Source organism: Cornus florida, unplaced genomic scaffold, assembly GCF_030987335.1.
Source record: "Cornus florida cultivar Cherokee Brave unplaced genomic scaffold, ASM3098733v1 CherokeeBrave_3.0.0_Hap2_Chr06, whole genome shotgun sequence".
NCBI classification, from domain to species: domain Eukaryota; kingdom Viridiplantae; phylum Streptophyta; class Magnoliopsida; order Cornales; family Cornaceae; genus Cornus; species Cornus florida.
In genome coordinates this window covers 105,561,308-105,576,061 of record NW_026775576.1, presented here as the reverse complement: position 1 = coordinate 105,576,061, position 14,754 = coordinate 105,561,308, and the positions used below count along the sequence as shown (strand labels likewise).

Here is a 14,754-nt window from a genome sequence, read left to right as displayed (position 1 = left end):
TGTGTGTGTGTGTGTGTTTATAGATATATAGAGGGGGAGACAGAGAGAGAACCTTACACGATGGTTTTCAAATTCAGAGAAAGAATATGAGAAACAAAACTCAATTCAATATTATTCACGATGGTGTTACATTCAATTTATAGAGTAATATCTAGTTAAAATAGGTAACTAAATACACAATAATCTGGAAACTAATTACCTACCAATTAGCCTGAGAAAATAATGCAATCCTACGGCTGTACAATCTGTATAATCTCGGATTACAAAAAATAAAATCTCAACACTCCTCCTCAAGTTGGTGCATAGATGTAACACATGCCCAACTTGTCTAAAAATTTTGAAAACACTTGATTTGAGACTGCTTTGATGAGAATGTCGGCTAGTTGATCCTCTGATCGAATCTTAGGCAACTCCACAATTTTTCCATCCAACTTTTCCTTAATGAAAAATTTGTCTATTTCGACATGCTTTGTACGAGCATGTTGAACTGGATTATGAGCAATATCACATGCTGTTTTATTGTCACAATAAAGTCTAATCGGTTGCCCAGGTAGATAACCCAAATCCCACAAGAGAAGTCTTAACCACAAAGTTTCACAAAGTCCAAGCGCCCTACCTCTGAATTCAGCTTCGGCACTCGAGCGAGCAACAACATTTTGTTTCTTACTTCTCCATGTAACAAGATTACCTCCTACAAAAGTGAAGTATTCAGAAGTAGATCGCCTATCATCTGTAGCTCCAGCCCAGTCAGCATCAGTATATGCATCTATGTTTTGATAACCAGCATTTTTAGTGAACAAAATTCCTTTTCAAGGAGCAGATTTCAGATACTTCAAAATGCGCATAACTGCATTCATATGTTGTTCTCCCGGATCATGCATAAACTGGCTAACAATGCTCAATGCATAAGCCAGATCCGGTCTCGTGTGTGCTAAATACATCAATCTCTCTACAAGTCTTTGGTATCTTCCTTTATTAGCAAGTACTTGGTTGGACTCAACACATAACTTCAGCCTTTCTTCCACTGGTGTCTCAGCTGGTTGACATGCTGTCATGCCAGTCTCTTGTAATAGATCTAAAGCATATTTTCTTTGAGATAGAAAGATTCCTTTATTAGATCGAGATACTTCGATTCCAAGAAAATATCTTAAAGGACCTAGATCTTTCATTTCGAATTCTCTGAACAAGTACTTCACGATGGTGTTACATTCAATTTATAGAGTAATATCTAGCTAAAATAGATAACTAAATACACAATAATCGGGAAACTAATTATCTACCAATTAGCCCTAACTCAAGGAGAAAATAATGCAATCCTACAGCCTATACAATCTGTATAATCTCGGATTACAAAAAATAAAATCTCAACAGATGGGAGTGAGAAAAGCATGCTGCGATTGTGTAGGCAATTTGATGGAGAACTGAGAAACCCTAGAGAAGGACGGAGAGAGATGGAGAACTCATAAACCATAGAGACAGACGGATATATCGTACAAGGGGTGAAATTTAGTTCAAGGCTTGATATGTAAACTTTTTATGAACCAGGAAGGTTTTATACATCCAATTAACCCTTTTTAGCAAAGAATCATGTCCTCCAAGTTACATGTTAGGGAGTTGAGAAATCTTCTCATTTTTTTCTTGGGACTGAGCTAGCTAGTGTCGGATTAAAATAAAAAGTAGCTTAATTTATAGAGCAAGAAGACAGGAAGCTATATACTGTGAGGAAACTCAAAGAACCATATTATAAAAGGGATTGCAACTGAACTGTCAATTAATTTCTAAAATAAATATGGTATAAAACCACATATATAAGAGGAACTGACTCAATAGACAATTATCTTTTAAATATATGTTTTATTGCATTAGGCAATGCCTAGTAAGGGATACATAGATATCATTAACAGATGTCTTAAATGAAAAAAGTAATTCTAATTAAAATAATTATTAGCATCACCGAAGTCTACAAAACCTCAAATTTGAGGAAATTATTTCCTTTCTTGAAAAGTTTAGGATGCCACATAAATAGTCTACCAACATTTAAACTAAAATGTTACAGATTCTTGAAACATGAAGGATCAACAGATTACATATAGTCATATACCCTACAACAGGACAATGTTGATACATTTTTTTGAGATCTTACAACGGACAGGTTATGTAATCATTGTATAGAAACTTTTAAAGAGTTCGTACTTTGTAAAGAAAATTGGTAAAATCTAAAATAAAGAAGTATGTCGTGGAAATATAAATTTAGAATATTTTGAAGACGTATTCTTAAATAATGTTAATTTTGAGTGTGCATTGTAATGAATCATAACAGTATTTAGGACGAATATATCAATAAATTTAGTGAAAATGTAGTTTAAATAAAAAAAATTTATAACTTTTTCTCAACTCACCAGGGTGGGCTTGGGCATATTATTTTCTAGACGGGCCGTCCTAGCCAAGCCCTCTAGGCCAGGCCCAATGGTAACACTCACTTCTCTCTCTTTGAAGTGGAAGAACCACCCCCCATTCACATAAATCTCTCTACGTCCTCCCCTCTCTCTCTCTCACTAGAACAAATCGCCGGAGACCATAGATGGAGAATCCAGAATAATAAAGAAATGGGACTCCGCTCCGGAGATTAAAGCCACCTCTTTCCCCACACTCACGAGTCTCCTAATCGATCGTCTTTTCAGCTTATCAACAATTACATCTTTCTTGCACAAGGTCTCTTTCTCTCTCTAAATTGTAAATTTTCAGCTTTGACTCTCAATAATCCTGCATCATTCTTTTATCTTATCATGGTTGTTATATCAACTTAGATAGTTGGTTGATTGGATTGTGTCACAATCTTGGTCACCGTTTTTCCCGTTTTGAGTTAGGGTTTTCATTGGGTTGACTTGATAATTAGGGTTTTGTTTTTTTTTTTTTTCGGTTGACAAATCACCAAATTAGGGTTTTCTTTTTAATCTGGGTGAGCAAATAAAGATAGGGTTTTTATATGTTTGTGCACCCAACCGTCTGAAACTCGGGTTTTGACTTGGTTGAGCAAGAACAGAAAAGCTTGGGGTTTTGATTTGGGGATTGTTGAATTTGTGATGGGGGACGAGATACCAAATGCAATGAACCTTGATTTGAATTTGGGATCTCTTGTCCCTCTCTCACCTGATAATGAGCTTATTGGGCCGGCATCATTGTCCGCTGAATCATTGAACTTAGAGGATATGGTAGATGGGGGTGTACGTCGACCGAGGGAATCTGCTCGGTGGAGGCGGCGATGGCGTTCGTTATGGCTACCTCCAGTTCCCCCTGAAGCTAGGAACATTGCCCTGGAGTTGATGGTCAATTCCAGTGTTGATGGTGGTGGTGGTGGTGGTGGTGCTAGAAGATTGCAAACTGGTGAGGGTAGTGTTGCTGCTGAGGAAAGAAATACTGAGGCAGTGAAAAAGTGTGAGAACGAAACAATTCATGTGGAGAACAAGGTGCTACACGAAAAGGAAGATGTGGAAAAGGGTGGCGGCAATGAGGGGAGCTTTTTTGATTGTAATATATGCTTGGAATTGGCTAGGGATCCTGTGGTGACTTGTTGTGGTCATTTGTTTTGTTGGCCATGCCTTTATCGGTGGTTGCATGTTGATTCAGATGCCAAGGAATGTCCAGTGTGCAAGGGAGAGGTGTCAATAAAAAATGTGACCCCAATTTATGGTCGTGGGAACAATATCCGAAACATAGAGGAGGATTCGAGTCTTAAAATACCACATAGGCCCCAAGCGCGGCGGGTTGAGAGCTGGAGGCAAACCATTCAAAGGAACGCATATGCTATTCCGATGGAGGAAATGATTCGGCGTATTGGCAGTAGATTTGATTTGAATCGCGAACAGGCCCCAGTGCAACCTCAGAACAATGAAGCTACCCACGGTTCACCTGAGAGAAGGAGTTTTGATTTGTCTCGGATTCTAACTTCTAGGGGAATGCATAGAGAACAGAATGCAGTTATTCAACCAGATGATGTAGTTGACTTAACACTAAGCAGCCCTACTAACTCCGAGTTGGGTGAAAGTCGCCGATTTTCATCCCATTTACTTCGAAGGTCACATTCACATAGAGCTGCTACAATTACAAATCTTACATCTGCATTGGTTAACGCTGAGAGGATAGTTGAGTCCTATTTCCATAACCATCTTGTAGAAAGAAATCCTCCATCAGTTGATGATAGAGATTCTATGTCAAGCATTGCTGCTGTTATACACTCGGAAAGTCAGACAGTTGATACTGCTGTTGAAATTGATTCTATTGTGTCCCTTTCTACTTCATCATCTAGAAGAAGAAATGATGCATCAAGGGTTTCAGACGTGGACAGTGGGGATTCTCGAGCACCTAGGAGGAGGAGAATGAACTGAAATGAGCACCCTTATAACTATTAATTATTCTCTTGAGATTTCAGTTTCCCAGCAGCTTTGTAAGTGCAAATTGCCTTTATATAGCATTTTGTTCTAGAAAATATTCACCTTTTTGCTACAGTCATCAACTGGCATAAGGTGCTAATAGAATCATTTGAACTTTGCTGCTTATAACGTGGTTTGCAACATTGTCACCGTTCTTTAGTAGGACTTTGTGCTTTCAGAATTGTATTGCAAACATGTGGTGATTTATTCCCCAGTGTACAACCATGTGAACTTTATTTATATTTGTATATTTGCAGTAGGTAGGGGCCATTGCTTGGTGCAATGGTAAAAGTAAGGCCTGTCTAGCATGATAAAGCAGTGTTGAGTCTGGGGGCAGTTCTCTTGTACGAGTAATGCCCAAAGTTAGATCTGTGTTTTGTCCGTCCTTTTCACTACCATCAATTAACAGGGACCAACTTTGAGTAATGACCTTTATATTTATTGGAATGTAAGTCCGTGTCTCTAGTTATTTACTGCCTTTTTTGTTGTACGGAAAAAGTACTGCATTCTTCTATAGTTCTCATTATAGTGAATGTGAAACAGGCCAAGCAAAAGTTTGGTCATTCTGTTATGTCATCTTAATAAGCTTTTGGTTGAATTTATGAATGTTTGCCACTTGGAATTAAATTATATTTATGAATTTAAGTATCAAGTGAATAAATATTGATCCACTTCAAATAGTTAATTATTTGTTATATCTTAAAATTAAAACGAACATAATTCAGCTTCAGTTTCTCATCATCATGGCCTTTCTGTTGACTACTGTAGTAGTCACATTATTAAGCTTAAAACATAAAAATTCTCAAGGAATTGTTTGAACTGTTATCTGCAATTCTAGTTTGTACTATGTCTTTTGTCATTTTAGGGCCAAATAAAAATTGCATTTACAGTTGCGTTGGTTCATTTCTTCCTTTTCATTCCAAGTAGAATTGAAATTGAGCTACTTTTCAGTGCTTTCAGGATGATGCGAGATAATTTGTTTTGAAGCCAAATTATTTTATTTTTCTGCATTTCCCCCCTTCCCCATCCGAATGACAGTAGTTCTCATTCTTGTGTATCACAACTTTAGCAACAAATTATTGCAGATAAACCCACTGGCAATTGTCCTTTCTATACTGTTCTTGGACTTGGACTTGGACATGAGCAAGATTATACGGTTTTTGTGCATCTAAATTGTCAAAAAGTTTAGATTTTTTTGTCTTATAAATTTTATAGACTTCCAAAATCTACATAATGTCTGTAGATTCTACACACACACGCAAACCTGTACATACAATTTTTACTTTTCTCATGTATGATATATAATGTGTAATTGACAAAACCCTTTGACTGCTAAAAAAAGTGCCAAATTTAATAGATTCTCATTACATGGTTTACTGAGCAAGCGAAGTAATTGTCAAAATGGTCTTTATCCACATTAAAGTTTCTTAAAGAACTTTTAAATACTTTTAATGACCTGAACCTAGTTAATATTTGTGATTTGAAGAAACCTTCTAAAACATTGGGATGAGTTTGCATGCTCTTAGACTGTCATTAGGCGCAGTCTTCGTTATAAGGTGATACCAGTAAGGCTTCAATTTCATTTGAATAGGCACAAGATAGTAATTACGATGCATCTTTGTTTTTCTTTCGAAATACATTTTAAGTGGATGATGACATGTGAAAGATTTGCAAATCATTTTCTTGCATTTTGTTTTAGTGTTTGTTTTTAATTCAGGACAACTTGATTCATTACTTAGTGCACACCCTAATAGCTTGGATTAGGGTTATTATTCAGAAGTTGTTAAAACAATAATGAAATAATTAGCTGGTAGTAGTTGTTGTTGTTGTTTTTTTATTATTTTTATTTTTATTTTTTTAGTGTAGAACAAGCTAATTTTTTCATGATAAAGGCCTATGATATGTGAAAGTCATAGATATTTGCATCTATTTATAACTTTCTATATGCACGTATTATTTGTTACACATGATTGTTGTGCAGTATATATTGTGTTACACAGTTGCATACTTGCATCTATAAAATTCTTACTTATCAAGAAAAATCAAATAAACAAACAAAAATGGTTTGGGTATGTAGTGTCTTTATCTGTTACATTTATGCCATCCCAATTCATTTGTTGACACACATACATTCTCTCTCTCTCTCTCCGTCTCTTCCCCCCGTCTGCATTGCCCTTTTTCTTCCTTTATTTTTAGACTCTTTTTTTATTATTATTTGTGCTGGTGATTCCATATTTCTTAAGTAAATCTACTTTCATGTTTTTTGTTTGTTTTACATTTATGACTAACCTTTACACGGGAGAATGCTTATATGTTGAAATGCTTCTCCAAGATGGCGCACTAGAAAAATTGTATAAATTTTATATAAGGTTTCTGCTATCCCCAGAAAAGATGGTTCTCATTTTTTCGCTGGCCTGTTTACTAGGGTCAAGAGAAAGCCTTCAGTTTGTTTTGTGATTTAGGTTCTTGGTTCTATTTTGGTCTCCTCTGTATTCCTTTTTAAGATCATTTTAGCAAACATGGTTCTAAACTCATTTTGTTTGTATCATGTGCGATTCCAAGACATTCCAGGACAATGTTTCATGTAGAGTTTAGGTGTGACACCAGTTCTGGTTTGCATTTCATCACACACTCTGCTGTATTTCCTGTCACATAGTTTCCATTCTCTTGAACTGCGAGAGAGCAGGACTCAGGTTTATTATTTCTTGTATTGGCATGCATGAAATATTTGTCTCTTTAACTTTATGCATTGAGTTTGTAGTTGAACTTGTTATTTGTATTAGTAGACAAACGCCGGACTCCCCAGTTGAGTAAGCGGAGGCAGTGAGGGAGCTTAAGTTGAAGAAGAGTTGTGATGTATTTTAAATGTTAAATGGATGCTTCTTGTAAATGTCACTTGACCAATAAACTGCAATAAAATTTTAATGGGTGCTTGATTTTGCAATAATACAGAAATGTTGAACTATATGAGTTGTATGTGTGATCCGACTTCTCTTCTCTTGAGGCATGGTTCGACGCCGATACGTGACCCTTTTTCAAGGGTCTCCTATCGGCTGGTTCGGTTTGTCTACACTGACTGATTATGTTCTAATCTGTTATACCGTGATCGCTGATTATGTTCTAATCTATTACACTGTGATCGCGACTGATATTGTGAATCATGCTTGAGAACTATATGAACTAATGTCTTAAAGAGCGGAAGATTGTGAGCCATGCTTGAGAGTTGAGATTAGTCGAACTATATGAAGAGTGTGAGAACGTGGGAACGGGAGTGCAAAAGCCACAATTTGTCTTAAAGAGTCGGAAGAGTGTGATTGGGAGTGCAAAAGCCACAAAATTGCGTGAGCGTGACTTTGATATGAACAGGAGTGAAATCTGGCGGGCATGCTGAGATGATGGGCCAAGCTAGTTCAAGCTTGGCCCAAATAAAATTTTCTGAGGTTAGGAACGAGCACAGCCCAATTAATTAGCTCACATTATGTAATTTTTAGGCCTTCCCATGTAATGGATGCTTCCTCTTCTCTCTAACAAACAATACAAAAACAGAAAAAACATGAGCGTTTCAAACGGTGGGGAATTGATATCTCAATGCTGTACTACACGTTGGAGTTATGTTTCAAATTAATTAGTTATGATGAAGTTTTAGTGAAAGTTTTTAGTAAAGTTTTCTACAACTGATGTATTAAATTAGTAGTCTAGTTAATATGTTATTTATGATCATATTAAGTATATGTTCATTAATGTTAATTAATTCCAAATCTCTACTAGTATGTTGTATGGGCAATATATGATGCTTTCAATACAACCTCTCAAAATAAGTAAGAGTGAGCAAGAAAGTTTTGAAAAAGTATTTTTCAAACTATTGAGTCTGAGTGTGAATTTTATATTTTCAGTTGATTAGACGGTAATAAACACATTGCGCACCTCTAAGCTTTGATATTTACTGGTTCGATATATTAGTTCCAACAATAAATTTTTTTTAAAACAGTTATCATGCACAGGAGTCGAGGAATTGCTTAGGTCATAAGGTGAAGGGAAAAACTCACATTCCACTTTTAACACACAGAAAGAGACTCTTGGTCCTTCTACTTTTCACTTTGAAAATAGAAAAAGTACTACCAGGTGGTATGGAGCTTAGTTTGGGTTGGTAGTTTTACCCCCAAGGTAGCCACGCAGGAACCTAGTGCCCAAGTCACGCTTAATCAATGCTCAGTTAGTAATATATATCACACACTAGTGTGTTTGCTACTTTAATGGTTTAGATTCTTGGCCTAAAAATTGTTAATTGTGTAGTTGTTTTTCTTTAATTCACACATATTAAACTAACATTTCCGGTTAAAAAAAATGTTAAACTAACATTTTGAAAATTGTCAAGTAGGTTACCATCAATGTAGCCCATTTTGAAACATGGTCGGTTTAGTAAACAGCTTAAGCCCCATACATAATAGATCAACTCAAATTGTTCAATAAACCCAACCCACTTTAATAGGCCAATTTCAATTGTTTAACTAGCCTGGCCCACTTGAAAACTGGGCCTTTTTTTTTTCTTTTTTTTTTTTTTTTTTTACCCTAGCAAGAAAAAAGCCATACGGCATCTACAGGCAAGAAAATGAAAGTATATCACAACAGAAAAATACAATAAGTGCCAATAACACAAAACTATTTAAACTAACACCCCCAAATGTCAAGATATCATCCTTGACAATAACTAAGAATGGGATTGTTAGTACCTCTAAACAGAGCACTGTAATGTCCAGAATAGTTAGATTTTGGACCCACCAAAGCACGTAAAAGAGTGCTTATCAAATTACACCGCCTCACACACAGTCCAAAAACACTCATGATCATGACCCACTAAAAACAACAAGACAACTTCTAGAGAAAATGTGCATGACATCAGCCATGATGTCATGGCATCCCCAGCCGAAGAAGCAAAAGCCGACCCAGTCACCAAGCCACCGACAATCACAAACCAGCAAACCCTATGAGCACGCCGCCAGCAAAAGGAATCGAACCACCGACTAGGCCACGGATTGCTTAAACTGATCCCCATGACTAGAAAACACCAATAGCAACATCTATTTTTGAATACCCAACAGAAACTATGTACCCCAAATTTCTTCACCATGGGGCCAACAAATCAAATAATAGAGCATCCCACTAGGATAACCCAGATGTGTCGGCAACCGAGAAGTAGGAGAAATTGATTTCGCCGACCAAGTCCAAAACGGTGAAGCCTTCACCCAGAAAGAGAAGGGAGGCAAACCACGAGATCTGAAAGGCAAAAGACACCAAGCTAAAATAACACTAACATAAAAACACAAGAACTTAAAGCAATACCCGGATCTAAAATAAAATTGTGCACTGATGGGTCATCAAGTCTTCCAAAACGGAAAACCCCTAGATTCACATCTCGATGTGCACAGTTGCCGGTTCTATAAGGAATGAAAGGAAGACCCAAGAGCACCATAGAGGAAACCATCAGGAACAAAAGAACAAGAGGAAATCCAAAGAAAACACTTTGATAAACAGAGAATCTCTTAAGAAAAAAGAAAGCTCCTATGTAAAGGAGAAAAGAAAACTCTGATGAACAGAGAAGAGAAAATTGGATCAAAATGGAAAGAAAAGTTGGAGGATCTGAAGGGTTTGGGGTTTCTCTCTCTAGATGTTTCTCTCTTTAGCACCGCCCCAAACCCCTAAGCAAACCCAACAGGTCTCCTGTTTTCTTGAAAATTAGGTTAGTTAAATAAAATATATCAGCCAATCCAAGGGGAAACAATTGATCCGAAAATTTATGGGCATGAACAAGCTATGAAGTCTAGCAGGCGAGTTCTCAATTTTATAAGGGAAAATAATGATTTTAATGACAAGGCAAAGAGAGAAGTTGTTACTATCACAAATCAAGTTTGTGGATATGATTATTTGCGAATGTAGCGTAGGGTATTCTAAGTAAATAAATGTCAAAAAATAGTATATTACTTGGACCAAAATCCTAAGAATATTCAAGAAAAGAATGATAATGAGAGAAAAGTCTATTATGTACTGGTGTCAAGGAATTGCTAGCCATTTTTTATAACTGGATAGACGTGTAAAAATGATTTTACTTACACAATTAAAACGAAAAGCAGTATTTGCTGATCCCGAATCTTTCAAGTGTATATTCTCATTGATCCATGCATGTAAGTGTTTTTGTAGAAATGATGAAAGATACCGCTAACTTGTAGTTTATGATCAAAATGCACATTTTTATTAAAAGCAAACACGAAGCACTTGCTCCTTATGATGAGCTATTTGATCATCTTAAGAAACACAAATTGTTGCCCAAAGTTGATCCTGACCCAGAGACAATGAGGGTATGAAAAATGCTGATGGATAATGCTTGAAATAAAGGTGTTGAAGAGGAGGACAAGGATACGAAGAAATGGCGGGAAAAAATAGAGTGAAGTATTATGTGGACGTGTAGACTCATTTATTAACCGCATGCATCTTATCCAAGGGGATAGACGTTTCTCACCATGGAAAGGTTCAGTTGTGGACTCAGTGGTAGAATTTTTCCTAACTCAAAATGTATCAGACCCTCTTTCAAGTTCGACGTTTATGTCTCTTGTTGCTCAATTTTCCCTTCCATCTACAAATAGATGCAATTACAGAGCATAAAACTCTCTTTTATGGATTGTTATTTGGGTTACAATCAGATATAAATGACTACGAATGATGAAGAGTTAGTTACATTTCGCACTCCTAATGGCATCTACTGTTATACAATTATGCTATTCAGACTTAAAAATGTGGGGCAACATATCGACGCTCTATGCAAAGGATCTTTGATGACATGCTTCATAAGATTGTCAAGTGCTATGTTGATAATCTTGTAGTTAAAACAAAGAAAATAGGGAATTATTTACAAGATCTTTGTACAGTTTTTAATTGCCTAAAAAAGTATTAACTTAAGATGAATCCTCTTAAGTTTGCATTTGCCATCATTTCAGGAAACTTCTTTGGATATGTGGTTCGTTATCATGGTATCAAGATAGATCTGTCCAAAATCGACGCCATATGAAAGATGCCACTGCTTAAGAATCTACGAGAGCTTCGAAGCCTACATGACCAACTTGCTTTCATTCATCGGTTTATCTCAAACTTGGTCGTATACTACTAGTCCTTTAACTAACTCATGAAGAAGGATGCTCCATTTGAGTGGGATCAAGCCTGTCAAAACACTTTTGATAACATCAAGAAGTATTTTCTCAATTTTCCAATGTTAGGAGCTCCAAAACCTAAAATGTCGTTTATACTTTACATCGCCGCGCAAAAAGAATCACTCAGTGCTCTTCATATGAAGGACAAAAGTCTATCATAGTTGAAAAGTTGCTCATACTTTCCCCTTCACTAAACTTTGAAAATTAGTTATGAATTTACTTTTGATTTTTCATATGGAATTGATCACGATACTTTAATGAATTGGTAGATGCACGCAATAAACGTAGAGGGTTTGAGGGTATTTTTAGGTATCCCATCAAGTAGTATTTGAGTAATAACCTAATAGGTGTGGTCCCTAAAGCAATTATAATTGAATGAGGAATGAGGTGTGATACATAGTTTGAAAATTGAACATATTTGACTATATTTGTATTTATGTGATTGAGAAATTATATCATTTCTCACTCATTTTAAAAGTAGGATGTGTCCAACTTTAGAGACTATTATACATGAATAGATTGGGAGGGATTCGATAACCCAAATTTGTTAATATATATATATATATAAGCTCAGAAATATTAAAATTAGTGCAACTATCCTAATTTACTTTCTCAGTTTCTCTATATATAAAACTTCATCCATGGGCCCACAGCTCTCTCTTTTATCCCCTTCTACGACTCAGCTTCCGATAAGATTTAGCCTCTCCATTTTCTTCAGAACCAAACAAAATAAAGTATAAATATATATATATATATATTATAAAAGGAAATTGAAACTCTAATTCCAAATCTAAAAGAGAGTTTTTTTATTTAAAAAGAATGATATTTTATGATATTTTTCTCTGAGTGTCGTCGTCCTAAATATCTTATCTACTACTTTGGGTCATCTTTTCAGCTAAGAAAGAGAGCAAAAATGTCAATATTAGCACCGAATTCTCACATTCTATGCCGAGAAATCTGTCACAGAAACGAACAACCACAACAACAGTTTTGGAGTGGTGGGAGTTGTTTGGTTCTGTTGAATTCTTATGGGTTCGGTTTTGATCGTAGTAAAGGTGAGTGGAAGAAGATAGCAAAGAGAGAATTCAGAGTTGATGCCTTTTGGCAAGACTTGTCGAGACCTACTTTTGTAGAAATGGAACCCATCAAGGATTGTGATCAGTTGGATCAGATTTTAGTCCAAGCAACACAACTCTCCCAACCTATCATCATCGATTGGTCTCTCTCTCTCTCTCTCTCTCTCTCTCTCTCTCGATATATATATATACATACACACACATATACAGAGCATATATAGTGCTAATATTGCTGTCAATACATTTTCTCTCATATGGATTGTTGGGATCTTAGTTTACTAGACTTCAATTTCGAAATTAGTTTTTTTTTTCTTTTTCTTTTTCTTTTTCTTTTTTTTGTGTGTGTATTTGAGTTGTTGGCCTTAATTACTATAACTTATTCTTTCAATTGATTAATAGGATGGCTGCATGGTGCCGAAAATGCATATATTTGAAGCCTAAATTGGAGAAATTGGCAGCCGAGTACGACACCAAGTGAGTCATTCTAGGATCCTCAATCCCATTTACTTATGATGATTATGTAGTATGATCTCATTATATTAAGTTGCATTGTTATCATATTGATATATTTGGATCCATCATTAAAATATGACGTTCATTACAAAAAAAAAAAAAAAAAAAGAAAAAAAAAAAAAACAGACAACACGCTACACACAGGGGAGCCAGAATTTTATTCAGATCAACTAACATTGTTACAACATGCGAAAAGAAAAATTTTAAGAAAAAAAAAAAAAATAAAGAAAAAAAATTAAGATATATTTGAAAGGAAAAAAATTAGACTATGATTCAAAAAGGAATATTTAAATTTTTTTAAAAAAATTAAAGGAATTTAAAGAGTAAAAGAAAAAAAAAATTAAAGATAATTTTAAAAATTAAAAATTTAGGAGGAACACTATATATATTTTTTTATATATATTAAAAAAATTACAAATTAACTATATATATTCTATTGGACAAGCCAGGTCAGGTGGCCCATGCCCGAGGCCTTAATTGGCTCCGTCCCTGAACACACAGATGAGGGATGGGGGTAACATTGGCAAAATAAAACCAAATGAGCATTTTGATATCATGATCAAATCATTAATGAGTTTTTGTAAAATATGACATTCTTTCTCTTATGATAGAATCAAATTTTATTGCGTGGATGTCAACAACGTACCTCAGGCACTAGTGAAGCGCGGAAATATTTCTGTATGTATGATTTAAATTAGTCGTATGGTTTGTTTTATATTCACTAAATTGTATGTTACTAGAGTTACTTTCAGTAATATTAATAATGATTTTGTTTGTGGGCACAGAAAATGCCAACAATTCAGGTGAGTTCACCCTCTGAAATTTTCTCTCTCTTCCACAAAATTTTGTTGATGAGTGAGAATAACGACATATAGAGATGCCTAATTTGTATAACCATATTGCAGCTGTGGAAAGATGGAGAGATGAAGGAAGAAGTAATTGGAGGGCATAAAGCATGGCTAGTGGTGGATGAAGTGAGAGAAATGATCAAAAAATATATATGATTATTGATTAATTGTCTACACCATCTTCTTCTTCTTCTTCTTCTTCTTTTTTATTTTTTTTTTAAATTCCATTTTCTTGGTTTATCATGTGTAATCGTCATCCTATATACAAGCATCATGTCTGTACAGTAGTAATACCATCCTATATGCCTACCATTAAGCAGCTTAAAATACATTTTAAACCCACATCTTTTTGCCAGTGTTTGGTATTTCAAATTTAAGGCTTTGTCCTTCTTCGTGCTTGTGGGCTGATTCTGTCATCTCTCATCTTCCGGCGGCAATACCACATTTTTTTTTCTCTCTTTTTATTTTATTTTATGTAACTGCACTTTTTGGTTTGCCTTCTTCAGTCATTTTATTTATTTATGACAAAAAATACACTCACACACTCCCTTGGTCTAGAAAAGCAGGTGTAAACTCAAATGATGTCCTTCTCATCAACCACTCAATGGGTTTATGATTTATTTGCACAACATGAAAATAATAAAAAATAATTAGGAAAATATGACAAGTTCAATGAATCAATATGCAT

The 14,754-nt window shown here is 35.4% G+C and overlaps 2 protein-coding genes across 2 annotated transcripts; both read left to right on the top strand.

Moving 5' to 3' along the window:
• Positions 1-2,518: 2,518 nt before the first annotated feature.
• LOC132313661 (uncharacterized) lies at positions 2,519-4,877 on the top strand. Its single transcript, XM_059812539.1, has one exon. It carries the CDS (start codon positions 3,084-3,086, stop codon positions 4,383-4,385), a length of 1,302 nt encoding a protein of 433 aa, XP_059668522.1. The 5' UTR covers positions 2,519-3,083; the 3' UTR covers positions 4,386-4,877.
• A 7,537-nt stretch (positions 4,878-12,414) lies between these two features.
• Positions 12,415-14,524, top strand: LOC132313660 (thioredoxin-like 3-1, chloroplastic). The gene is made up of 5 exons (XM_059812538.1): positions 12,415-12,847; positions 13,105-13,179; positions 13,830-13,896; positions 14,004-14,021; positions 14,124-14,524. Exons 1-5 carry the CDS (start codon positions 12,459-12,461, stop codon positions 14,220-14,222), a joined length of 648 nt encoding a protein of 215 aa, XP_059668521.1. The 5' UTR covers positions 12,415-12,458; the 3' UTR covers positions 14,223-14,524.
• The last annotated feature ends 230 nt before the right edge of the window (positions 14,525-14,754 follow it).